Source organism: Anticarsia gemmatalis, chromosome 11 (assembly GCF_050436995.1).
Source record: "Anticarsia gemmatalis isolate Benzon Research Colony breed Stoneville strain chromosome 11, ilAntGemm2 primary, whole genome shotgun sequence".
In the NCBI taxonomy this organism is placed as follows: domain Eukaryota; kingdom Metazoa; phylum Arthropoda; class Insecta; order Lepidoptera; family Erebidae; genus Anticarsia; species Anticarsia gemmatalis.
In genome coordinates this window covers 13,142,140-13,167,794 of record NC_134755.1, presented here as the reverse complement: position 1 = coordinate 13,167,794, position 25,655 = coordinate 13,142,140, and the positions used below count along the sequence as shown (strand labels likewise).

General features: G+C 38.8%; 1 protein-coding gene and 1 long non-coding RNA gene across 3 annotated transcripts; both read right to left on the bottom strand.

The window, feature by feature from the left end:
* Nucleotides 1-1,294: 1,294 nt before the first annotated feature.
* Nucleotides 1,295-2,875, bottom strand: LOC142976744 (uncharacterized). The gene is made up of 2 exons (XR_012959675.1): nucleotides 2,190-2,875; nucleotides 1,295-1,398 (listed from the first exon to the last, which is right to left on the bottom strand). It is a non-coding gene; the product is annotated as an uncharacterized LOC142976744 (long non-coding RNA).
* A 511-nt stretch (nucleotides 2,876-3,386) lies between these two features.
* Nucleotides 3,387-25,638, bottom strand: LOC142976629 (mitogen-activated protein kinase kinase kinase 4-like). 2 transcript variants are annotated; one of them, XM_076120099.1, is made up of 29 exons: nucleotides 25,498-25,638; nucleotides 22,947-23,017; nucleotides 22,411-22,477; nucleotides 21,980-22,168; nucleotides 21,444-21,604; nucleotides 20,912-21,027; nucleotides 20,300-20,487; nucleotides 19,419-19,537; nucleotides 18,940-19,109; nucleotides 18,244-18,412; nucleotides 17,271-17,379; nucleotides 16,755-16,876; nucleotides 15,858-16,017; nucleotides 15,346-15,513; nucleotides 14,728-14,864; nucleotides 14,121-14,201; nucleotides 13,680-13,842; nucleotides 13,115-13,270; nucleotides 12,577-12,708; nucleotides 10,686-10,828; nucleotides 10,009-10,090; nucleotides 8,139-8,343; nucleotides 7,533-7,711; nucleotides 6,918-7,076; nucleotides 5,878-6,043; nucleotides 5,217-5,339; nucleotides 4,476-4,582; nucleotides 3,866-4,042; nucleotides 3,387-3,574 (listed from the first exon to the last, which is right to left on the bottom strand). In XM_076120099.1, the coding sequence occupies exons 2-29, from the start codon at nucleotides 22,994-22,996 to the stop codon at nucleotides 3,503-3,505; spliced, it is 3,870 nt and encodes a 1,289-aa protein (XP_075976214.1). In that variant the 5' UTR covers nucleotides 22,997-23,017; nucleotides 25,498-25,638; the 3' UTR covers nucleotides 3,387-3,502. The 2 variants fall into 2 exon arrangements, with proteins under 2 accessions (XP_075976214.1, XP_075976213.1); XM_076120098.1 differs by lacking the exon at nucleotides 25,498-25,638 and adding an exon at nucleotides 24,477-24,591.
* Nucleotides 25,639-25,655: the final 17 nt, after the last annotated feature.

Sequence of the window (25,655 nt, the reverse complement as noted above, 5' to 3'; positions counted from 1 at the left end):
CTTTAAGAGTCGATGTCAGATAAGGTTTATATTTCTATAGGCATAACACGATGACTCATCAAACCATATTTTAGAAGTCGCTAAAAATCCTACTAAAAATTAGAATTAGTAAGTACCTATACATTTGTTATTCTTTCGCGAAAAAACTAGAGGAAGGATTTTAACCTTTCTATAGCTTATAACGTGAATAAGATATTATAACACATAATGCCGGCTCCACATTATTGCCGTGAAGCTCCGTGAACAGACGCGAACGTGAATGTGGACGGTTTTCACGGGGTCCACGCGCGTTCACGCCTGTTCCCCGATCAGAGTCGGTATTTAGTCCCGTGACGAAGGGTTCGCGCGGCGTTCACGCATACACATACACATTCACGGCCCCGGCGCAGTTTACTGTGGACTATAATTATTTATTATATAATTACGATGTATTTCTGTCATCCACCATCTTCTTTTCGAACGTTTTCTTTTAATAACTTTCTTGTTTTTGACATCTAGGTATATAGTGGTATAGGGACACAGCAAATAAAGTTATCGCAGCAGCAGCTTCTACGTCCATTTCGCGGAGGGCTTCGAACTATTGTGAGCATTCCGTGAATGTGGAGGGCATGGAGTCGGTCCGTGAATTCACGGCGAGAATACGCGCGTGAATTCACGGCAATAATGTGGAGCCGCCATAAGATATTTTAGAGTAAAACTAGCTGACCCGCGCAACTTCGCTTGCGTCACATAAAAGAGAATAGGTCATAATTTTCCCCGTTTTTGTTACAGTTTTTACTGGTACTCTGCTCCTATTGGTCGTAGCGTGATGATATATAGCCTGTAGCCTTCCTCGATAAATGGGCTATCTAACACTGAAAGAATTTTTCAAATCGGACCAGTGGTTCCTGAGATTAGCGCGTTCAAACAAACAAACAAACTCTTCAGCTTTATAATATTAGTATAGATAATATTAGTATAGACTAGCTGCGCGGGTCAGCTAGTTTATAATAAAATAAGGAAGTCAAATACTGTAAGTAGATAAATCGAGCAAGGTTTTTATAGTTTTTGTATAGTATATGTGTTTCTAGATCTCATTCAATCTTCAATAGTCTTCTTCTTCTTAGCGTGTCGATGGCAAACAAATTGTAGTATTAAAACTGAAAATAGTGTATGACACTTTCTGTCTTGCTATACACTGCCAGCCTAGTATTCAGCTACGTGGACGGCGTTTTCTGAACAGCTCATAAGGTCCTGGTATGAGCAAGAGTCAGAAATCTTCAGTAGTAAAGTTATATAATTAAAACAACGCGAATACAATCACCAGTATATTAAGCAATGAGAATATTATTTAGATATACACATTTGGAAGTATTTGGAACATCTGCTCGGACCACAGCAATCCTCAGAGCTCATACACTGAAACCAAAACATGATTAACAATTTAAAATTAACAGTTTTTTTTTCACACCTTTTTCCTGCAGACAGAGACCAAAGAACGCCACTCGGTACGATCCTTACAAACTTCCTTTGCCTCACTCACGTTCATAAATCTTGTCATACAGAACGAGTTACGAGTACTACGCACCTGACACTTTTTCAAGACATCAACGATATGATCTATGTATGCCTTTCCATTTAAATGCATGTTTGGCGCAGTGGCAAAAATGGTCACCTCGCCGCAATAACAGTAGCGCTGCGTGTGGTGTGTTCGAATCCCACCGGGGAAAAATATTTCTGTGATGAGCACGAGTATCTGTTCTGAGCCTGGTTGTCAATTTATCTATATAAGTATGTATTTAGAAGTATATAAGTATGTTTATCAGTTATTTGGTTATCATAGTACAAGCTCTGCTCAGTTTGGAATCGAATGATGTGTGTGAATTGTGAAACCGTGGTGTGTGAGTTTTCCAATAATATTTATTACTAGCTGACCCGCGCAACTTCGCTTGCGTCTCATAAGAGAGAATGGGTCAAAATTTTGCCCGTTTTTGTAACATTTTTTACTGGAATTCTGCTCCTATTGGTCATAGCGTGATGATACATAGCCTTATAGCCTTCATCGATAAATGGGCTATCTAACACCGAAAGAATTTTTCAAATCGAACCAGTAATTTCTGAGATTAGCGCGTTCAAACAAACAAACGAACTCTTCAGCTTTATAATATTAGTATAGATTAGTAAGTATAGATTTTTTGTTTATTACTTACCGGTTCAAGAATTGTACTGCATTCAGGTGGTTCCACTACATCGTACCGTGATTGAAAGACTTCAATAATATTACAATCAACGGATATTGTTACTAATAAAAAGAAAAATAATAAAATACGAAGATGCATCGTCAAGAGCAACAAAATAAATGTGTTATAAATATCTCGTTTATTGGAAATTTGTTTGTGAACTAATGGATTGATAAATTACCAGATATTTATTCTAATAATATGAATATGAAAGTATATATCTCTGTCTGTTACAGAAAGATATCTCAATACTCAAGATTAAAAAGAGCTACTTATTATTTATTACAAATATTTTTAACCCATTAATGTCCTACTGCTGGGCAAGGGTCTCCTCCGGGTTAGGCCTTGAGTCCACCACGCCGGCCATTTGTAGGTTAGGTTTTTATTTCCATTCTCAAAATTGTTTTATTTTTGTCATAGCTCCATGGTACGGTTAACCGGTACGACCAGTGAGAGGTCAAACGAATGAAGGACGGCTTCACGTGTTCTCCGAGACACAGAGGTTAACTGTTTGGCTCGACCCGGGATTCAAACTTGAGTCATATCCCCGACAACCATATACACTGCTACCGCACCGCACTGCATAGGCAGCTGTTTATAATAAATTACAAAGAACGCAACCTGTAGACGAACTAGTCTAGTAGTACATTAGTCAACTAATAGTAAATGTCATTGAGAAGTCATTTACTTATCTACCAGTATATAAAGGGCATTGTCATTGTATGGTGGTGCTCTGACCCACATTTTGAGGAAAACTACTAACATTTTACATGATTAACTAGATCATTTTTGATGTTTCGGAAGGCACGTTAATTTGGGTCCCGGCTTTCATTTTTGAAAACCTTTGACAGTCGTTAATAGTAGTCAGAAGCTTGAAAGTCTGACAACCAATCGTACCGAAACGTATCGTGTTATAACCCAGGTAACTGGGTTGTGGAGGTCCGAAAGGCAGTCGTTCCATGTCAAATTCTAAAATTTACGGTTAGACTGTAAGCCGACTCTAACATAATTGGAACTAACTAGTGCGCCACGGAGACAGTCTTATCAAACGAGTAGTAATTATTTATAATACTTTCTTCATGCTAATATTGAACGTTCCATTAATGATTGATGAAATTGATGATAAGCTGTGTTAATAAGAAAAATACTAAAAATATGTAATTTATTACAGTTTTATTTCAAGGAAACAAACATGTTTTTATTTACAAAAGTCCACATAATCGCATATCGGAATAATCAGTTCTCTTCAGCTATTATTAATTTGAAATAGTTCTAGAAAGTTATTACTTAACCGGCATATCGTCTGCTGATAAGAAATAGCCAGGCTTGAATTCTTGATCGTCGGCTTTCTGCAACTGTAACAATAAGAGATAAAAAATAAATTTATTTCATCAATACCTCACTGCTGGGTAGGAGTCCCCTGGAATGAGGAAAGACCTAAGTGGTGAATCCAGTGGTGGTAAGACTGTCAAATGTCTTTGAAAATTACAACCGGGGCCCTAAATTTATAGTGCTTTTCGTAACTTGGCGAAATTAGAAATGTTTAATATGGTCACCCATCCACGTAACAACCTCACCAATCGAAGCTTAACCTCAGAGATTGATCCGCTGGGGTCATTTTATCTTTAAAGCACAATTACCCTTACCATAACAAAGTGATGTTGCAGTAGTTCATCAACATCTGGCCTGTCATTTCTCTCGCGGAAGCAGGACTGACAAAATTGGTGCCCCTCGTCTGACAGCCACGAGGGAATCGCTGGCCGCTCGCCCTTGTGCACCGCAAGCATGATGTGGTAGCCATGTTCGTATTTCTCGAAAGGACGCTGGAAGTAACAAAAAATATATTTATGTACCTTTCCGACCGCGTGGAATTTCACCCCCTTTGAAGGGGAATTCCCAAAAATCTCCCATATTAAGGGAGGGGATAGGCCTTGAGTCCACCACGCTGGCCAAGTGCGGGTTGGGGACTTTGCATGACCTCAATAAATGTATTTAACAAATGTTAGGCATACATGGTTTCCTCACGATGTTTTCCTTCACTGTTGGAGCATGTGACAATTTTTTCTGTGTGTTGCCTCGGGTTCGAACCGGCGACCACTTGCGTGGGAGGTATCAACTTATACCACTTGGCTATCACTACACATGGGTGCATTTCAAACACTTCTGCCTGTGTCTTCCGGTAAAACAGGCGTGACGTTTTTGTGTAATATATTTATGTTTGTACTAGAATCACATTCTAATTTAATTAAATGTTACCTCTCCGGACGCCATCTCAGTGACGACACAGCCCAGAGAGTATACGTCAGCAGCTCGTCCGTACCCTGAGCCCGTTTTATCGTAGAACACTTCCGGAGCCGTGTATGCTGAAACATATTGGTTTATTTAAGTATTTATTAAAGGAGCTTATAGCACATAGATTTATTTAAATATTTACTAGCGGTCATAGCCAGTTGCGCTCATAGGGTGGTAAATGATCTTTGGCGCATACATTTCATAGAATGGTATTAAAATGAGCGTCGCCGTGTTTCGAGGGGCAGAAAAATAAACGGTCCGAGACTTTCCAATAAACATGTCGTTTTTTTCTTCAACCCGTTACCGTCCCACTGCTGAGCAAGGGTCTCCTTCCGAACGAGAAAGGGGTTAGGCCTTGAGTCCACCACGCTGGCCAAGTGCGGGTTGGGGACTTTGCGTGCCCTCAATGCCCATGCTATAATAAATGATCTATGTACTCATCAAAATCTGATTGGCAGTTTTGTCGAGAGCGAAAGTGGGTGTACTTTTTCTTTTCAGTTTTTTTTAAAGACTCCCGCACCACGAATTGCTCTTGTGTCACGGGGACTTCTGGATCGCACAAATAATTGTTCCGTGTGGGAATCGAGCCCACGACCTCCTGACGCAGTGGTATCGGCGTGGCGACCTAAACCACTACGCCACGGAGGCACTTCAAACGCCTCTGCCTATATTATTATCTTGGGGTATAAAAGGCATGATACTCACGATCGGTGCCAACTCTGTCAACGAGTTCCCCCCTTGCGGTGTGATAGGCTCGCAGCCTCACGGCGCACCCGAAGTCACCAAGTTTCACGCACTTATTGTCTTGAGCCATGAATATGTTTGCAGCTGAAATAAAACTTTTAATAAAAAAAATGAATTATAAGTATATTATATTGCTCGTCAAGGATCTCTTGCCGAACTGAGGAGGAATTAGGCCTTGAGTCCATCACGCTATCCAAGGGGGGTTGGGGATTTGCATATTTTTATTTTTAATTACGCCATTAATTCACTTTGTTTATGCCCCCTTGCTCTGCTCGCACGGTTTATTCTAAGACTAGTCTTTCTACGTATCCAAATCGATGTTTAGTTGTGAAGGAGTACAATTTGCTATTAAATACAACTTTTGCCCTAAGAATTGCTCTTGTTAAACTTTTACAAACATACAAACGTCCGTTGTTTATAATATATGTTTGTAAATGTACGACCAGGTTCGAAACAACTCTCAATGGAACAAACCTATATTTGTATATTTGTTCCGGGTAAGAATTCTGAATTCCTGTTTACTAAAAAACTTATAATATACTATTTATGTATTTCCTTACCAAAGAAATTCACACTACGAGAGACACTGGCATACATATAGGTACTATAAATAAGACCTTACTCTTAATATCTCGGTGCACGATGCTGTTGAAGTGCAGCACCCTGAGCGCGGACAGCAACTGGAAGGTGTACACGCGCACCGTCTGCTCCGGCAGCGGACCCATCTTGACCACCAGCGTCTCCAGGGAACCTTCCGTGCACAGCTCCATGAATAACAGCATCTTGTCCTGATTGTATGTACATTATTATTAAAATATGCATGCTTGCTTGCTTTTGCATGCTTATTATGTCAAGCAAAACATGATAAATCTTTACTTTTATATACCACCAACAGTGTAGCCGTCTTTATGCAAATAAATTTTATTCTATTCTATTAAATTATTCTAAATAGTAGCTCAAAGTTTCGCGAGATGTAGTATCTGGCAATAGGCCCACTACCCATTAAACAAATAAATAAAATTATTAATGAGACTAACATTACAAATGGCGAAACCTGAGTGTATATGTACACCTCTGCTATATCTATACTAAAATATAAAGCTGAAAAGTTTGTTTGTTTAAAAGAACTGCTTGTTCGAATTCAAAAAAGTAATATTGTGTTTAATAGACCATTTTCTATAACAGGCTATAATAATATCACGATATGACTAATAGTATTTGAACAGCAATAAATAATGTTGTGAAAACGGGAAATCTACTATAGCCGAATCACTTAGTAGAGAGCCTTGGCATGCCTTAGTTGAAAAAACCTTGAATTAATATCCGTATTTAAAAGGTCCATTGTTTTCCTTCCGAAAGCGTTAAGAATTATATTAATAACTGCACGTTTGGCGCAGTGGTTTAAGCGGTCACCTCGCCGCAACAACCGTATCGCCGCGTGAGGTGGGTTCGAATCCCACCCGGGACCGATCTTTGTGTGATGAGCACGAGTATTTGTTCTGAGCCTGGTTGTCAATTTATCTATATAAGTATATATTTAGAAGTATGTAAGTATGTTTATCAGTTATTTGGTTACTATAGTACAAGCTGGAATCAAATGACCGTGTGTGAGTTGTCCAATAATATTTAATATTTATTTTAAAATTATGATAACACACGTACCCTGTGCAGTTCGCAGCCGAAGCACTTAACGAGATGAGGATGATTGATGCCTTCTAGGATGCGCAGTTCGTTGATCGCCTCCTTCAGCTGCTCGGTTTTAATCGACAGTTCCTTCATAGCTAATGACTGCCCAGTTTCTGTGTTCACCACAGCATACACCTGCAAAACAAAAACGTATTTTACGAATCATGTATTTGCGCTGTTTATTTTTATTGTATGGTTAGTGGTGAACCTAGTGTCAAAGTTCTTCAAACCCCTCGGAAAGTATGACATGGGTTAACAACTGTTATTTTTGCTATTTTAATGTTTGTAAGCGAATTAATACAAAAAGAAACAATATTTTCAAGAAACGTGTTAAGTTTACAAGTTTGTCTGCCTCCGTGGTGCAGTGGTTAAGCTTGATTACCAACGTGAATGGGTCCGTTCCGCTACTACCATTAAGCAACTCTTACCCCTGGTTTCTGAGTAAATTTAACGGTAGCTTATCTTCTCAATAACGTTTTTTTTTTAAATGAGTTTTAACGCTATCGAATAGATGAACTACCGCTAAATGTACCTCAGAAAGCAGGGGTTAGTGCGAGAGCTGTCTTTTTTAAAAAGAAAATAAAAAAGTACCTTTCCAAACCCGCCACGTCCAATCATCTGTCCCCGCTGCCACTTGAAGGCGACCTGTGGCAGTCTGAGCTCGTTCCGTGGCCGGTCTTTCGGGTACCCCAGCCTCATGTACCTGCGGGTACGACGCTCCACCTCGTCGTCCAAATGCTGAATAGCATTTAAGACACGACGTCTCCGTTCTGATAAATAAATGAACAATTTTTACCAAACTCTAATAATTTGTTAATATCATAGGTGTTACAGTAGCTAAATCTTCCCTTAGGTATACAGCCTTATGAGAAGAGCTAGCAATAAACTCACGGCCACTCTTTCCAATCGGGAAATAATTTACAATGTTGTTGATATAACAAATTAATCGTGTCACGAAAATTTCTCCATTCATTAGAAATTTAGAAAAGAACTTAACCCGCACTTGGCCAGCATGGTCGATGCAAAGCCTAGCCCCTCCCTCATTCCGGGAGGAGGCACGAAAACCGCGCCCGGAAGGAGCGACTACGTCACAGCTCGATTCGCGCGAATTCGTTCGCGCCTATATCGTCCACAACTCTTCTGTATAAGGTCTTAGCCAGCAATGGGACAAGTTACTAGTGCATTTATTATTGTTACCTGCGTAAGATACAAGATTTTGCTCATAGTCAACATCAGATTTAAGAGTTCCTGGTTGTTGAGGGTCTCGAGACGGCCCAGGAAGTAGTTCCGTGAAGGGATCGAAGATGGATGCGGTTAGCACCTTGGGCAGCAGGGTTTCAAGAGGAGCGGAGTCGGCACCGACCAGGTGAGCCATGCAGTCGTCTATCGACGACCTTAGCTCCTAAAAATTACAAATAATCTCATCATTATATGTACTATCGAACAAACTGAATCATGACCCACCATGTGCTCATTTTCTAAAACACGTCTATATACGCTTAGGTCGAAATTGGCTTGCACCCACGTTTCCTTGGTAATGAATTTGTTATCTGTCATTATTGCGACAAATCTTTGTGCGCCAATACAATAATGCTTTGCTACCGTTTTCAACAGGCTCCGTGGCGTAGTGGGTTGATGTTACGACTGCGTCGCGTCAGGAGTAGGTTCGATACCCACTCGGGACATGTTTTATTCGGCCCTTATAGGAAATAATGTTACTATAAAAATTAAAATAATATAGGGTAACCAGCATAATTATTACCCGGTTAAGGAATTGATACACAATTTTGGTCAATAGTATCTTTATTTAGTAAAACATTGACTTGAACTCTATTATATTATATCGCAACTTAAATATTCTTTCTAAAAGAACATCAGTCGTTTATTTCAATAACTTTATACTAATTCAATATAAAACACTTAAAAACAAGAAATACTAGCGAATACTGTTAATTCAAATGTGTTATCCTTAACAAAAATTGCAACAAACTTACTTTTTCTTTTCGAAATACACACCTGTCGCACAAACGTCGGACATGAGTTCTATAAATTAAAATCTTACCCATATTCTGAAAGTGACATATATCGCAATTAATTTAAACTGGTTACTTTAGAAATTAAAATAAACGTATTATTTCTTAACATTATCAATCACTGTATGATGGGCAATGACTATAGTGGTTACCCTAATCGTTTCAGAGATTTCTAAATGACGTGCTATTTGATATTTGACACAAATAGGTTTTTTCACAGTGAAAAGAGTTTAGACTATTTACAATAATTTACATTCTAGATTCAAATTAAGAGTGATTTATCGAAAATGTATCTACGTACTGTAATAACAAAGGTCAAAGTTGTCTGTAGTCGTAATACATCATAACACAGTCGTATGCATGTTTAAAATGTCCTAAGTGCAACTTTGACGATAGAGACGAAATTCTTACTGTTTTGACGGTGTCAAACGAATTATCGGCAAAATGGGTCATGATTCAGTTGGTTCGATAGTACATATATCAAAATCTAAATATACCTATATAACTCGAAGATGACTGACTGACTTACCCCCGGTTTTTGACGTTCATTTAGCGGTAGTTTATCTATTCAACAGCATTTTTTCTCTATGAATTTTAACGCTATTGAATACATAAACTACTGCTAAATGTACCTCAGAAACCGGGGGATAGTAATCTATCAATGCACAGCCCAAACTACTGGATGGATCGAGCTGAAATTTGGCATGCAGGTAGATGTTACGACGTAGGCATCCGCTAAGAAGGATTTTTATCAATTTTACCTTGGGAGTATAAAATAGGGGATGAAAATTTGAATGACAATTTTCTAAATCACAAATGACGCGGACGAATTCGCGGGTAAAAGCTAGCATAAATATAAAACTCTTCCGCTACCGAGCGACTGATGATACCGGTTGATGGCTGATGGACTACGCACAGCTAAAAGCTGTGTATATTTTGTGCCTCTGTGACTCGTGGGTCAACGTCCTTAAGTTAATTGCAAGGTTTCGGTATTTTTTCCCGGGATGGACAAAGGTTGCTATTGGTCCAGTTACCTTGAACTTATCTTCACTGAGATGTACCGTGTTCCGAGCATCAGTTGCCAGTGAGAGAAACTGTAGACCTTCACTAGTCCACCTGTAAACAAATATAATTAGATATTATTATTATAATAAACTTTATATTCGACTGCCTCTCTGGCGCAGTGGACAATTCTCGCACTAAGAATTGCTCTTTAATTGCGAGGACTTTTACAAATATACAAACAACGGACAAAAATTACAACCAGAAACAATTTCTGGTTACAAGTTCTGAAACTTAGTGGATCTCACAAATAATAATTGCCCCGTGTGGGAATCGACACGGCCTCCCGACGTAATGGTAGCGGCGTGGCGACATAAACCACTTCGCCACGGAAGCAGTCGATTAAGTTTGACATTTTAAATGTACTGCAAAAATAGTTCCTGATGCGATCGCTAGAGGCGCTGATCACAATATGCTATTGCTGATAGCTAGCCGGTTGTGGTAGTGATAGAGAATCGTTGTTGTTTGTTTGTGGTATGGTTAGTGGTCAACCTAGTGTCAAAGTTGTTCAAGCCCCCGAGAGGCCTTTAACATGGCTTAACGACTGTTATCTAAGTAGACAATAGCCGGGACCGACTTTTTACGTGCCCTCCGAAGCACGGAGACGCCCAGCTCAAATACCAAAGAATCGTGACGTGTTAATAAGTACTTAGGTTTGTATCCTCGCCCGCTACGACACTTGGCGATGACAAACATCATCCAGCAGGTGGCAAACTCCGTGACTGCTCCTGCCACAGTAGGGTTCCATCCCTTTGTAGCTGCACCAACTTCTGCTGTGACATCATCACCACCCTAAAGAAAACATATGGTTAGATTTTAGGTCAATATTTATAATTTTCGAGAAAGTTAAAAATAATAATCTTTTTCTAATCCTTATCTCACGTGAAGTGGAGTTGACACTGAATAATTATTCCTCAGAAAACATGCTCTCAAGGTGATTTGGCTGATTTATTTATAACCAGCCACCTGCCTGACACTAAACCGGGGCCAGCCAAAACGGCAATGTAGGTAGGGGCGTGACATATTAGGTCGGAGAAAGTCTTTTTGCATTATAGTATGTATGAACTTGTAATAAAATCTTTTCTCTACACAAAAAAGCCCGATATTTGGGTACCTCACGAGCTCACTGTAACAAACCAAATGAACCGTGTACTCATTTGTGATTCTTGAAGCCAAATAGATTTTATTACAAGTTCATACATACTTTAATGCGAAAAAACTCTTTCCCTGACCTAATATTAAGTAGGTCTGAGAATAGGCCATCATCTATTTTTCATATTCCTTAGTGATACCCCTAACATTTTGAAAAACATCTATATCTATACTTATAATAAATCTGTAGAGAGGTCAATTCTGTACATTGAATATATTTAAAAAAAAACCAATGGGGGATGTTTAGTAACGGATACTGATACCGAATCTGCAATTTATAATTTTCTTTTCTGTCTGTCTGTCTGTCTGTCCTCCGTCTGTATGTGACGCTATCACGTAAAAACTACCGGATAGAATGCACTGAAATTTGGTATATGCATAGATTAAGTAGTGGAGCAGTTTCTAGGATACTTTTTATAGCAAAAAATTTCAAAAAAATTTAGAAATTTGAAAAATATACGTAGAAATCGTTTGAACCTGCGTTTCCCTATAGAGACCATAGATGGCGTTACAATCCATTTCACAACATTCGCATAAAGTTAACGCGGCGCCTGCCGTATCGATACCTGTTGTTCGCACCAACCAATAGATGGCGTTATAGCTCGCAACAAAGCATGTTTTTTCTAATTAATTTGTTTTGATGGCTTTATTGTAAAAAAATACCTTTGAAACATGCTATACATTTATAAGATTTTTAAACATAAATGTTGTATGATATATTACACAAAAATGTTGGTTTACGTGGGTCCGGTGCGGTTGGGATATCCTAGATGGCAACCGAGTAATTTCGTTTGTTGTTCGCCGCAACTAACAGATGGCGTTGTTGTTCGAAACACATAACCAAATTAATTGGTTGCATTAAGGAAATAAATTGTATAGCTATGAAACAGACTACGTGGTAAGTTTTAAAAAATAAACAACGGATGATATATAAAAAATAATTACGGGTTACGCGGTTTCGGACGTATCATCGCAAGTAAACATTATTACGCGTGTGAAGAGCTCCGGCGCAGATAGGTCTGTCTGTACCTATTATAATATTCTGAATCCAGACGGGTAAGCAATGGTCAGTCTATAATAAGGTATTATATTTTACACTGTAAACTGGTACGGATACAGACGAGAGCGGAAAAGAAGGTAACCACAGGAAATCAGGCCTGCCTGAGCCTGTGTCACATTGTGTGCCCTTCGGGTCCCTTTCGTATATAACCATTAGATGACAAAAGAGTTGTTAGCATTTTTATGTGTATCGAGTGCTTCGCAATTCGCGTGCTCAAACGAATAAGCAACAGTACGAAATTCACGCGAGCGGAGCCGCACGGGTCAGCTAGTTTATAATATGGTAAAGCAACGTTCGCCGGGTCAGCTAGTATCCCTATCATATTAACCTGTTGTTCCTCTCCATCATGCTCCATGTGTTCAGCTGGCGTCAGTCTGAGCCTCCTTGCTGGAGGGCTGCTGGTAGTGACCTCGGGCTGGTTCAGACTCCCATTCACCATCCGATGGATATCTTTATGTAACTGAATAAAATAATTATTTTATTTACTATTAGCGATTTTAAACTCTGATATTCATATAAATTCTGAGAGTTAGACATTAAAAATGTACTGCAAAACTAGTACCTAAATTTTCGTACAAAATTTCTCCATAGCTAGCAGGTTGCCGATAGTCAAAAGTATTGCAGAATTGCGCTATTGTACACATTATCCGTCAGCCTGTGACCACAATTGGCGAAAGCTAGAAATGCAATTTTTTTGGAAGGAAAAGCAAAAAAAGATACATTTCTTAAGAGTATACAAAGTCCCCAACCCGCACTTGGCCAGCATGGTGGACTCAATTAACAACTCTGGCCTATTCCCTCCCTCGTTCGGGAGGAGACCGTTACGCAGTAGTGGGACATTAACGGGTTAAAAAGAAGTTACTAACCTCAAATCCGAAATGAAACAAGTCAAGCAGGACGTCCCAGATTTTCTTATTGAAGTACTCCTTCCACTCAGCGCTTATATCGAACGTGTCAGGTTTACTGAGGCCCAGATTGAAGATATGCTGCAGCGTAGTGTCACGAATTGCCATCATACAGTTCTGTTAAACAAATAATAAATTCAAAATATCCTTTATTTGACTTTGTAGAAAATATTTGAAATAGGCATTTAATTTTCTGACTGTTTCAGCTTGCTCTTTATGATTTCCAATATATTTATTACAAGTTCATATAAATGATTTACGACGTGTTGTTTAAAATGTCAATTGTGCTTACTGGTCGGTAAACGAGCTGTGGGTAAAGCAACCCTTAGCGCGGACGTTCCATCGATTGGTAACAGCTGAGGGACCTGTGCATCTCTATGCTTCGGAGGGCAAGTTTAAATTTTGTACCGGTATTCGTTAATTAGGCTTTCAGTTATTCAGTCATGTAAAAGTCTTTTACAGCAGCTTGAACAACTTTGGATAATTATACGATAAAATAAATTGAAACTAAAAAATTAAGACTTACAAAGATCTGTTCTCTGTCCTCCTGGAAGGCGTCGTCAGCTTGAGCGAGCCTGATGGAGAGCATTCGTGCCCACTGTGCGGTCTTCAGTACCGTGTCTTGATGACGGACTAAAAAGGTCTTCACTGATTGCAACATTGAGTTGATTGCCAGCCGCGGCACGATACTGATACGATAAATAAACATCGATACATAAATGTAATACATTTGTGTTAGTGTTCTTAAAAGACAACTCCCGCACTTAGTGTCTCTCTTGTGTCGCGGGGACTTAAACATACTAACCACGGACACAAAGTACAACCAGACTCGAAACAATTATTTGTGGATTTTTCAAATAATTAACGCGTGTGGGAATCGAACCTACGACCACGACGGATGCGAAAGTTGTCTTTTTAAACAAAAAGAAAGTTATTTATATTAGGTTGGTAAATGATTTATACTCACGTATCCGGTGTGGTGTCAGGCTCTTCGCTTAGTTCATTGAACTCATTCAGCAGTTTGTTTAATTGGTAGCACGTGATATCTCTGCAATTATAATGTACATACATAAAGTCACACCTTTCCATAGGGGTAGGCACAGACCGGTTACGAGCACTACGCGCCTGACCTTTTTGCAAGACATCACCGATATGATCTGTGTATGTCTTTCTAGGGCTTTCTCGCCATCGTTTCCATTAACGCAGCACAGTACTATTTTGTCTGATAAATTATCTATAAGTGATGAAATCGGGCCTTTAAATTGTACTTTACTGTTAAAAATTTTCTTACTTTCATGACTTAGGATTGCTACACAAACATTCGCTTCGGCAGTACTTATGAAACAACAAAACCGACTCGAAGCAATTACTGCACTTGTTTAGCTTGTGCGGGTAGTTCCTTCAGGTCCTAGGATAATTCAGAATTCGTTTTAAAAATTCAGATGCGGCGATGTCAAGCGGCATTTTTCCCGACCATTCATCCACACATATTCAGTTTTCCGCCCAGCTAGGTCGATTAATACAAAACCGAATATGTGTAGCAAGATTCATGTTTTAAAGGTAGCGCTACTTACACAAAGGTGAGTGGAGCCAGGTCAGCAGCGCATTTCATACGTTTAGCGAGCCTTGAAGTGAAGGCCCACTCGTCCTGGAACACCTTGAGGGTCACCAGCTCGGCATCCGACACCGTCGTCAGGTACAATAGGTATTGCTGAAATATATTATTCAGGTAAGAAGTGAAGGGAAGATAAAGCGTCGAAAATAATTTTTCAATCGCACTTCTTCGAATGAAAATGACAATTTAATAATCGCTATAAGTCAATTAGATAATTTAAAGCAAATAAAGTGTTACACACGTCATTTAGACACTTTAAACAAAGTCCTGACCAGTCCGCTGGTTTGAATGAAACCCGCCGTATGTGGCTATCGGCTGATTATTCTTATCGTATGGCTAGTGGTCAACCTAGTGCCAAAGTTGTTCAAGCCGCCCCAAGGCCTTTGACATGGCTTAACGACTGTTATCTTAATTGACAACAACCGGGACCGACTTTTTACGTGCCCTCCGAAGCACCACATATACCACTATGCGGTCACCCATATATCGAATGACCGCGCCAAGGTTAATCCACCGATCGTTTACCCGCGGCTGAGTGCAACTGGCTATGGGCTCATTATGGCTTATTATAAGTTACCTTGAGCATTTGTTCTATAGTGAGATCAAAGTCTTTGAGCAGTTGCTGCAGGCGTACCGCGGCGCCATAGGAGGGCGGATGGTCCCCTAAACCGACCCGTAAGTGTCGAGCGAAGTCCGCCCTCAACTCCGATGACACCTCCAAACTCTCTCGAAGCTCGTCTATCAACTAGAACATGGGTACATATTTTATGAATAAATAAGCAAATAAAAAAGGTATGTGGCCATATTTTACGGCTGGCCATATTTGAACACCCCGCTGGCCAAGTGCGGGTTGGACATGCCTTCAACAAAATGTTCACGATGTTTTCCCTCACCGTGAGAGCAACCACTTGCGTGGGAGGTGCCAACTTAAACCACTCGGCTATCACTGCTTAACTTAACCCCTCCCTCTCGTTTGGGAGGAGACGCTTGCCCAGCAGTGGGACAGTAACGGGTTAAAAAGAAATTGACCCAAGTACCTTAACATCCATTCCCGTAGCATGAACGTATGGATATTGTGGTCAAACTTACTTGTAACACAGTGAAGTAGCTTGGTTCTGGAGGTATATTCTGGAGCCGGGAGCAGAGGTACTCGTTCACAGCCTCGATACACACGCTACTCAGCAGCAGAAACGTTGAGCGGAATGAAGGCAATCCCATCGCGATACACGGCTCCGACCAACACCCATAACTATACAGAATAAATACTTTAATTAAGTCTTAAATTACTCTTTTACGCGCATTTTTTTAACCAATGTTTGGCAACTGAGACCCTTACCAAACATCTTCTCACGAAATAAATGAGGAAGGGCCTTAAGTCCACTATACTGGCCAAGTGCGGGTTAGGGACAATGACTGTACACCTAGTGAAACCTACATCATTTAAACCCGGCGTCACCCCAAGGTAGACTAGGAGAAAATGCCTTTGGCATTAATTCGGCATTCTAATAATTTAATTATGTCCTCCTGGCCTATATTCGGCTACGGCGGTGACTATTTTCATTGAAACCCGCCAACTGCGCAGGACTTTGTCCATAGTGTCCAAGTATTTACTCGCCTAATCCGGTGGGATGGATAACTGACAAGACCAGTAAGAGGTCAGGCAGGACTGACGGCTTTACGTGCTGTACAGGCACCGAAGTCGCCCGTCGCCCTCAACCCCCTAACTCCGGGCAATCTTTGAGAATTTCTTAACAGAAAAAGTAAGAAAATATTTTTTGGCCCGACCCAAGATTCGAACCCGTAACATCTGCGCGGCAGTCGCATACACAAACTACTGCGCCACAGAGGCAGTGACAGTCAGGATTGTACAAGTACGCTGAAAGTTCAGTTGTTGTCAATTAGGTAATAATATAATCGTTTGGCCGGATTTAAAGCCTTAAGGGCTTGACAATAGGTTGACCGAGGCATGATAGATAAAATAATTACTTGTGTATATCAAACATCGGGTGATCAGCTGGTTCATCTTTTATATCGTACTTATCTTCTACATTCTTCAAATCAGAGAACACTCTTCCATTTCCTTCTTGCAGTAAATCTGGGTGGATCAGCTGTAAAAATGATTTAAACCTGTTATCTCGCTGGTAAAGAATAAGTGTACAAAAAGCACTAATATATGTTTAGTAGTGCGATTACACTCGGTATTATCGTATTGTCAAAACATTGAGTGATTATTTAATTTACATCTTAAGCGTAAATAAAATGCGACAGTTTGCAGAATTCGATAGATATTTGTTACAAGAACTCCCGCTCTAAGAATTGCTCGCGTGACGTCTCGTGTGATGTTGGCCGATTTTCATACCTACTCAATATGCACAAAATTTCATGAGAATCGGTCTAGCCATTCCGGAGGAGTACGGTAACTAACATAGTGACATGGAATTTTTATATATAAGATGTAGTGATAGTTATAGTGGAGTATTAAAATTTAAAGTAAATACTTACGTCAGGTTTCTCGAGAGCCAAGTATACATGCCTAAGCAACTCATGTCTTAGTTTATGTACATACACCAAACAGTTGCGCACTCCCTTCATTTTTGACATGTAGTATTGTCTGGATAAATATAAAAAACGAATTAAAATACTTTGTGGAGATTACAATGCAGAGTTCTCAGGTTCGAATCAAAGTTATAGAGATGTTTGTCTCTCTAAGTTGTGGTTGGAGACCTCCGTGCCTCGGGGTTGTTCTCAGAATTATCCTGTTAGCAAGGTGCAGGGGATTGTGTATTATAATGCACCCATGCTTCACTGTTAACAATATTGGTGCCGTCATTATATGGAGGGCCTTTTTTTTAGGTTTCTAAACTACTATTAAGAATACTCTAATAAAAATTAGAAAAGGCTGACTCCACTTGAAAGACTGACAAACTGCGAGACTCGACTCCCGACACAATGGTAGCGGCGTGGCGACCTATGAGCACTGCCACACTAGGACGCCATGGCGGCGTCGCTGGCTACGTATCCAAGCAGTTAATATTGAAATGTCACGTCGCCACACCGTCGCCACGTGAGTTAGGTGACAATTGACATACATTTCAATATTAACTGCTTAGAGTGACGCCGCCATGACGTCCTAGTGAGGCAGGGCTCTTAACCACTGCGCCACGGAGGCAGTCAAATCTATACTAATATTATAAAGCTGAAGAGTTTGTTTGTTTGAATCTCAGGAACTACTGATCCGATTAGAAAAAATATTTCAGTGTTAGGTAGCCCATTTAACGAGAAAGGCTGTAGGCTATATATCTTCGCGCTACGAGCAATAGGAGCAGAGTACCAGTATAAAATGTTACAAAAAACGGGGAAAGTTTTGACCCATTCTCTCTTATGTGACACATGCTAAGTTGCGCGAGTCAGCTAGTGCATATATAAACCACACTACAATGGCACTTTTACGTGAGCGTTTTGTTCGTCTACTCACTTGTAACTTGCCATATCATGTTTCTCCTTCAGATGTCGGTGAATGATCTCTGCTAAAGTCCTCATGCTCTTCGCCGCCTTCCGTTCGTCTCCCAGCTCTGAGTACTCGTAGCAAACGTCGGCGTCATGCAAGTTGTCTTCCAAGATTAGTGCAGCATCAATCACTTCTCCTATAACACAATCATGTTACTTGTTTAACCGACTTAGAAAAAAGCGGGACGTTCTCAATCTCTGAAAACGTCTGTATATTAGTGTATATTAAAATTTGTTTGTTTCCTCATAATGTTTAGATGTTCATAGCCAGTTGCGGTGAACGGTCTGCAAACGATCTGAGTGCTAAGCAACCCTTGCCGCGGTCATTACAACGATAGGTGACCGCTTATAAAACTTGGCGCAGCGGGTGACCTGCTTATTGACGTATTTGAACTGAGCATGGAGGGCACGTAAAAAGTTGGTCCCGGTTGTCGCCATTAGGATACAGTTGTTAAGACAAGTCAAAAGCCTTTGAGGTGACTTGAACAATTGGAACACTAAGCTATATACTGTAAGATGTAAAAAAAATCTCTCATTTTTTGTTGCGTGGACCGATATTGTCAAATTCTTAGTCAAATAATTTGAGAACAATGTCTCTCCGTACACTTCAATAAAACTAGCTCGACATAGCCAAAAGTCGGCTATAAGGAAATACGGTACTTACTGTTACAATATTCCTCTACATCATCTTCGTCATCTCCTGTTTTAGGTACCTCATGGCTTTTCTCTTCATCATTGGGCGATGTACTTTCACCGGAGCTTTCTTGACTGGAGTATGAAGAATCCTGGCTCATTTCAGACTCATTCTGGGTTCCATTTGGGTCAGACGATGTACTATGAAATTATAATAAAATAATATTTTCATAATTCGCAATTGGCCAACGTGGTGGACTAAGGGCCTAACCCTTCCCTCATTACGGGAGGAGACCCTTGTCTCGCAGTGGGGCATTAATGGGTTATATTTATTTATTAATGTTTTCATATTTTTTTAAACTTTCGCGTTACATGTTTAATATATAATAGGATAGGAGAATTAACGGGAACACGCATACAATAGAGAACTTTTAGGCATGCAATTTTTCGTCACGATGTTTTCTTTCACCGTTGGAATAAGTAAGATTTATTTTCTATGTAAATATTTACCTGACATTATACATATTTTGTCGTTTCTTCTCCCAAGCGATTCTCTCGTCCACGTCCCGTTTCATGCCCAACATGTTTATACGCATTTTACAAACACCGTTGAACCACGCTGTCAGTGCCTGATACAAACAACGTATACATTTTAAAATTTTAGTTTTTTGTACTTTCGTACTTCTCATAAGATCTCATTGTTTTTCTTTAATATTATTATTGGACAACTCACACACGGTCATCTGATTCTATACTAACCAGAGCTTGTACCTACTATGGTAACCAAATAACCGATAAACATACTTAAATACTTCTAAATACATAGGTACTCGGAACAGAATATACTCATGCTCATCATTTGTCCCGGTGGGATTCGAACCCACGACACTCGGCGCTACGTTTATTGCGGCGAGATGACCACTTCAACCTCTGCGCCAAACGTGCATACATTCCACGGCAAGAGTTTTTTTCGGAAACTTACATGGGCTAAAATAGTCGGAAAGTTGAACATTAACCCTCTTATTCATAAAATATATGAAGTTATGAAATGCTTATAAAGGTTTTATTTCTTTCACCCCTTAGCGAAATGAAAAAGAGAAAACATATTTTAGTACTTTTTTAATTAAAATAGGTTTATAGTTTGTTTATGAATAAGAGGGTTAATATTAGGTCGAGGAAAAAGTCTTTTCGCATTATAGCATGTATGAACTTGTAATAAAATCTTTTCTCTACACAAAATACCTTATATTTGGCTATCTCACAAGCTCACTGAAAGAAACCTAATGAACCGTGTACTCATTTGTGATTCTTGAAGCCAAAGAGATTTTATTACAAGTTCATACATACTATAATGCGAAAATACTTTTTCCCCGACCTAATATTTAAATTACCGAGATTCTGTATTGAAACTCATCGGTGCCAACTAGTGGATAGTCTTTAATCATTTCCTTGTCGGACTGGTAGAGGAATGAAGCCTTCTTGAACAAGTCGAGGAGGGCCCCGACCTCCCTCATGGCTCTGCCGATTGCCTTGAAGCACTGTTCACAGTCCAACGTCTCACAGGTAAAAATAATCTCATCTGTTACGGAAAAAGTAAGATATTATTAAAAGACATTAAGAAAAGGAGGAGGTTATAAATTTTTCACATATAATTTTTTTTTTTTTATTTCGAATGATTAGTGTCGTCGATAAAGGCATCTACGTGATGACTTCGGCCTCACCCATGCCTTCCAAATGTCCGGTACTCTGTAGCTCGATTCTCTATTGCTATCCACTACCAAACAGCCAGCAATCGACAAAATTTTACACGAAAATCTGTTTGTGTAGAAGTGATCCGTATCCCATTTTTAATGCGTATTATTATATTTATCCATTAATTTTTAAATATAATTTTGTACATTTCTTTTGATTCATTCAATACGCTTAACTAGCTAAAGATTTTTTACATTCCAACTCTTTACTAAGTTGTCGGACAATAACTTAGTATTTTATTAGTTGTTTACCTTTGTTCGTTTCTTGTGTATCTTCAGATTGGTACGAAACCAGTTCTTTTGAAGCAGATGTGTCGTTTGACCCACGATTATGATACTTCGGTCTACACGGGCTAGTGTTTACAAACCTGACGAAATATAATAAATGAAAAAATCTTTTGAAACAAAAGACGCGAATTACAAACAAACAAATAGAAGTTTTTTTTCTGAAATTCTACATCCTGTGAGAATAACTTTATAAAAATATATTATATAGTTAAATACAAAAAAGTGCGTTTTTTTATATGAGTTTAAACGCTATTGAATAGATAAACTACCGCTAAATGTACCTCAGAAACCGGGGGTAAACCACTTGAGTTAAACTTTAGCAGAGTGATAAATCGCAGGCGCAATGGTTAAGGTCGCCACGCCATTACCACTGCGTCGGTCGTGGGTTCGATTCCCACACGGAACAATTATTTATGCGATCTACGAATAAATACCGTGAAAAAACATGACTACATATACATGAAATTTATAAGTTGTCGAAGCAGAAGTTATTCACCTGTATCCAATTATTATGTCCAGAGCTTTCATGACGATTTTCCTCTGTTCCTGAAGATCATTGTGGTGCTGGAGTAAGGTCTTGCCTAGCAACTTCGCATTGGCCTCCAACCAGAGCAGGGAAATGTACTTATTCCTTATAGCTTGCTCATTAGTGTTCACCTGAAAAGCAAAATAATAAAACTGATGAATTTTTCTTTTTCTATTTTTTCTTTGCATATATGTATAATATGGTTAGTGGTCATCATTGTGTCAAAATTGTTCAAGACACTCGAAGGCGTTTGACAAATCTAAGCGACTATTATACAACCTTACTAGTCAACAACTGAGGCCGACTTTTTACGTGTTCTTCGAAGAATGCAAACCATAAATCGCATCAGTGGCGTATACTACGAAAAGGTTTCAGTTCAACAAAGTTACTTCTGAGCTTTTCTGTCAAATATTTTTTAGTAATTGCCTAAATTTGGAAGTGGGTCTAGCAGACGTCAGAGCCTCGGAGAGTAAAATCGTCGGTCCTATAAGTAACTGCATACTTACAGTAGTCACATTAGCAGTTCCTTTCTCAGTTCTTACGATGTTGATGAGTCTGTTCATAGTGTTATGCAGGTTTTGTCTGCTGGAAGGCTCGGCCACGACGCCTCCTGGCTCCGGCTGGTCATCAGCGTCACATGGGGTCGGGCGCTTCAAGACCCGAGATGGTGGAGCTAGCGAGGACGTACTGCACTCCTTAGACATAAATATGTGAAAGTGATAATATGTAGCTTAAATAGCTTATACTTATCACGCCTATTATACCTGAATGTGTAGGCAGATATGTATGAAATATTTTGTGTACATCTGTTTATTTATCAAAAAATTACAATGTTGTTATAACAAATTAAATAGCTCCGCCAAACTTTAACATTCGATCTTTTTTTTTAATAAAATATATAAACACCTACGTAGTAAGGTTAAAAATAATTACTTACCTCTGGATTAGGATTTGTCGGAGACAAAGATTCAGTACCACTGTCGTTACGTAGTTCCTGACCATCGCTGAAAGAGTCAAAATTAAGTAAATGTAGGCTGTAGCCCATTCTTGCCCGACGCCTAGGCAAAGTCACCTCCCAGAATAAAGGACGGGCTGTGCTTTGGGTCCCCCACGCTGTACAAGCGCGGACAAGGGACTTTGTATATTTTCAAAAACCTTTTAAGTATTTATCACGATGTTTTCCTTCGCCGTTAGATCAATTGAGAATTATTTCTAATACACCCATAACTTCGGAAACTCGTGTTGCGGGTTCGAACTATCGACTACTTGAGTGGGAGGTGTCAACTTTTATATATAATTTTGAAAATGTTAATTAGACGCGTTAAATAAATAATAAATAAATTTAACCCATTACTGTCCCACTGGGCAAGGGTCTCCTCCCGTAATGAGGGAGGGGTTAGGCCTTGAGTCCACCACGCTGGCCAAGTGCGGGTTGGGGACTTGTTATTAAAAGTAAATAAAAAAGATAAATACCTGTTAGAAACATGAGGTGTTTGTGTATCTGTATCTTCTGTAACCTCCATCTTTATTCGCCTTTACAATCGCTGTAATGTATTAAACATAATCCATACTATAAATTGATTAGATAATTATATGTGCAACAGTGTATCTATACTATGTATCCTACTAATATTATAAATGCGGAAGTTTATGAGGATGTATCTATGTATTATGTAATATATGTCTCTGTGTGTATATGTATATATTTATGTTAGTATGTGTGTACGTATATATGTATGTATGTTTGTTACTCTTTCACGAAAAATGTACTGGACGGATTTCAATGAAATTTGGCACACTGATAGCTTAAAATCTAGATTAACACACATAATACTTCTACTTCGGGAAACATTTTACCGCTAACGAAGTTGGAAGCAGAAGCTAGTGTATTATAAATGCGTAACAGAGTGTGTGTTTGTGCCTGTTTCTCATGAAAAATACTGAAAAATTTGGATAAAATGTGGTAAAGTGAAACGTTCTGAGAAGAACAAGCACAATTCACTGAAAAACCTCAAGAATTTACATAAAATTTCATGATTTAAGTGTAAACATACCGCGCTGAAAACATTCGAAAACATCTGTGAATCTTTCACGTTGCATGTTTATTGTTTATGAATAAGAACCGGTAAAGTGCGAGTTGGACTCGCGTAAGAAGGGTTCCACACAAGTATTTATTTAAAAAAATACCTTTGTTGTATAGCAGCCAGTTGTTTGCTATTGAAAATGTTAACTGTCTAACTATCACAATTTATGAGATACAGTCAAATAACATACAGATAGGCAGCAAAGCCTCGGTAATAGGCTGTAACCCTTTGGGTACGGAACTCCGATAATGAGTAACGAAATGTGTTGCTAAGCGTCAGCGGCTCCGGGAATTCGGCTAATTATTTTTGTCATATTTTTTAAAAACTATTTAGACAAGAAAAATAAACAAAAGAAATGCAAAAAAACCTGTTCATAAGTTAATGGGACGCGCGGGTCAGCTAGAAAGTAATATAATTCGCTTACTAGGATTTTTACAAGTTCAAATTATATTTAAAACAGCTGGAAACAATCATTAAAATACACGAACAGAATATTAATCAAGCTTTAGAGTGAACAAAAGTTTCATGGTCGTCGCGACAGTGACTCATCTGATACGAAGTTGGTCACTAACCGCAAAAACAACTCCATACTCGAATAACATTAATATCAAAAGTGCGAACTACGTCATGTCATTTTATCGGACTCTCTCGCTCGCACTTACACATTATCACATAAAAATAAAAGAGAAAAAAAAAATAGGTCGTGTATCTATGTTTACAATAATATAAATGCGAAAGTTTATCACTATATTTTTTACAAATAAAATATTCAATGGAATTTTATAGAGCACGTATTTAAAAACTTATAATAACACTGCTTTAAAAGCGAAAGCTCTATAATATTCTTCTGAAAATACAAAGTTTAAATTCCCGTCTTATTATTAAAATAATTAACACAAATAAACATCACTTTACTTACAGTTTTATTACAGTTTTATCACTATATTTAAATTTTAAATACGATTTTTTAGGTTATAATGTACAGCGCGGGAGTTTTATGGTGTCCCGTGCAGTGTAAACGAGGGCCTTGTGCAAACTGGCTATCGGTTCCCTAGTGCTGTAGTTACAACATTGTATTTATAGATACTTATTATTATGTGTTAGTATCACTCTTATCAATTTAGAATTGATTGATTTATTGAATAGTGCTCATTATGTTGATTTTAGCATTGATTCGTGACTCAAAATTAATTACCATATTATTTTGTCTGTGATGTGTTTCGCGTTAAATTTTAATGTTTAAAGGTCATTAACTTTTGTTTCTGTGACGAGGTTGATACTTCGGTAGTGTAAGCGACAGCTGATCGTGCGACCTCGGGTTCGATTGCCGGCTTCGGGTAAATAGGTCTTTTCTAATTTACATTTAGATGTTACTCAATAGTAGTCTGGAGTTTGGTTCCCATAACGTGGCTGGTTAATCGCAATAGAGTTATTACATGGGACTACCGTTAGTAATGGCGATGTATTAAGTAATCTTACACCTCCGCCTAATCCGGGCAAAACTATCATGATTTTATTTAGGTATGAAGCTATGTTTGTATTTCCACAGACACCCAATAATAAAACCTAGATTAATACATCGGAGATTTTTTCGCCGCAGAAATCTTTTCCGCGGATGAAGTTAGTATAAAAATAATTCTTATGTTGAAACTAGCTGACCCGCGCAACTTCGCTTGCGTCACATAAGAGAGAATGAGTAAAAATTTTCCCCGTTTTTGTAACATTTTTTGCTGCTGCTCTGCTCCTATTGGTCGTAGCGTGATGATATATAGCCTATAACCTTCCTCGGTAAACGGGCTATCTAACACTGAAAGAATTTTTCAAATCCGACCAGTAGTTCCTGAGATTAGCGCGTTCAAACAAACAAACAAACAAACAAACAAACAAACTCTTCAGCTTTATAATATTAGTATAGATATGACCCTATTTATACCACTTACCAAAACGTTTATTAACACACACAACTTTCACCAATAGAACTGTAGGTTTGAGTATATTTTTGTATTGATTCGCTACTACACCAGTATATTTTAAACTGCATTAATAGCGTTGGACACATCAAAACAAACGCGTAACGTCCACTTCACGATGTTTATAA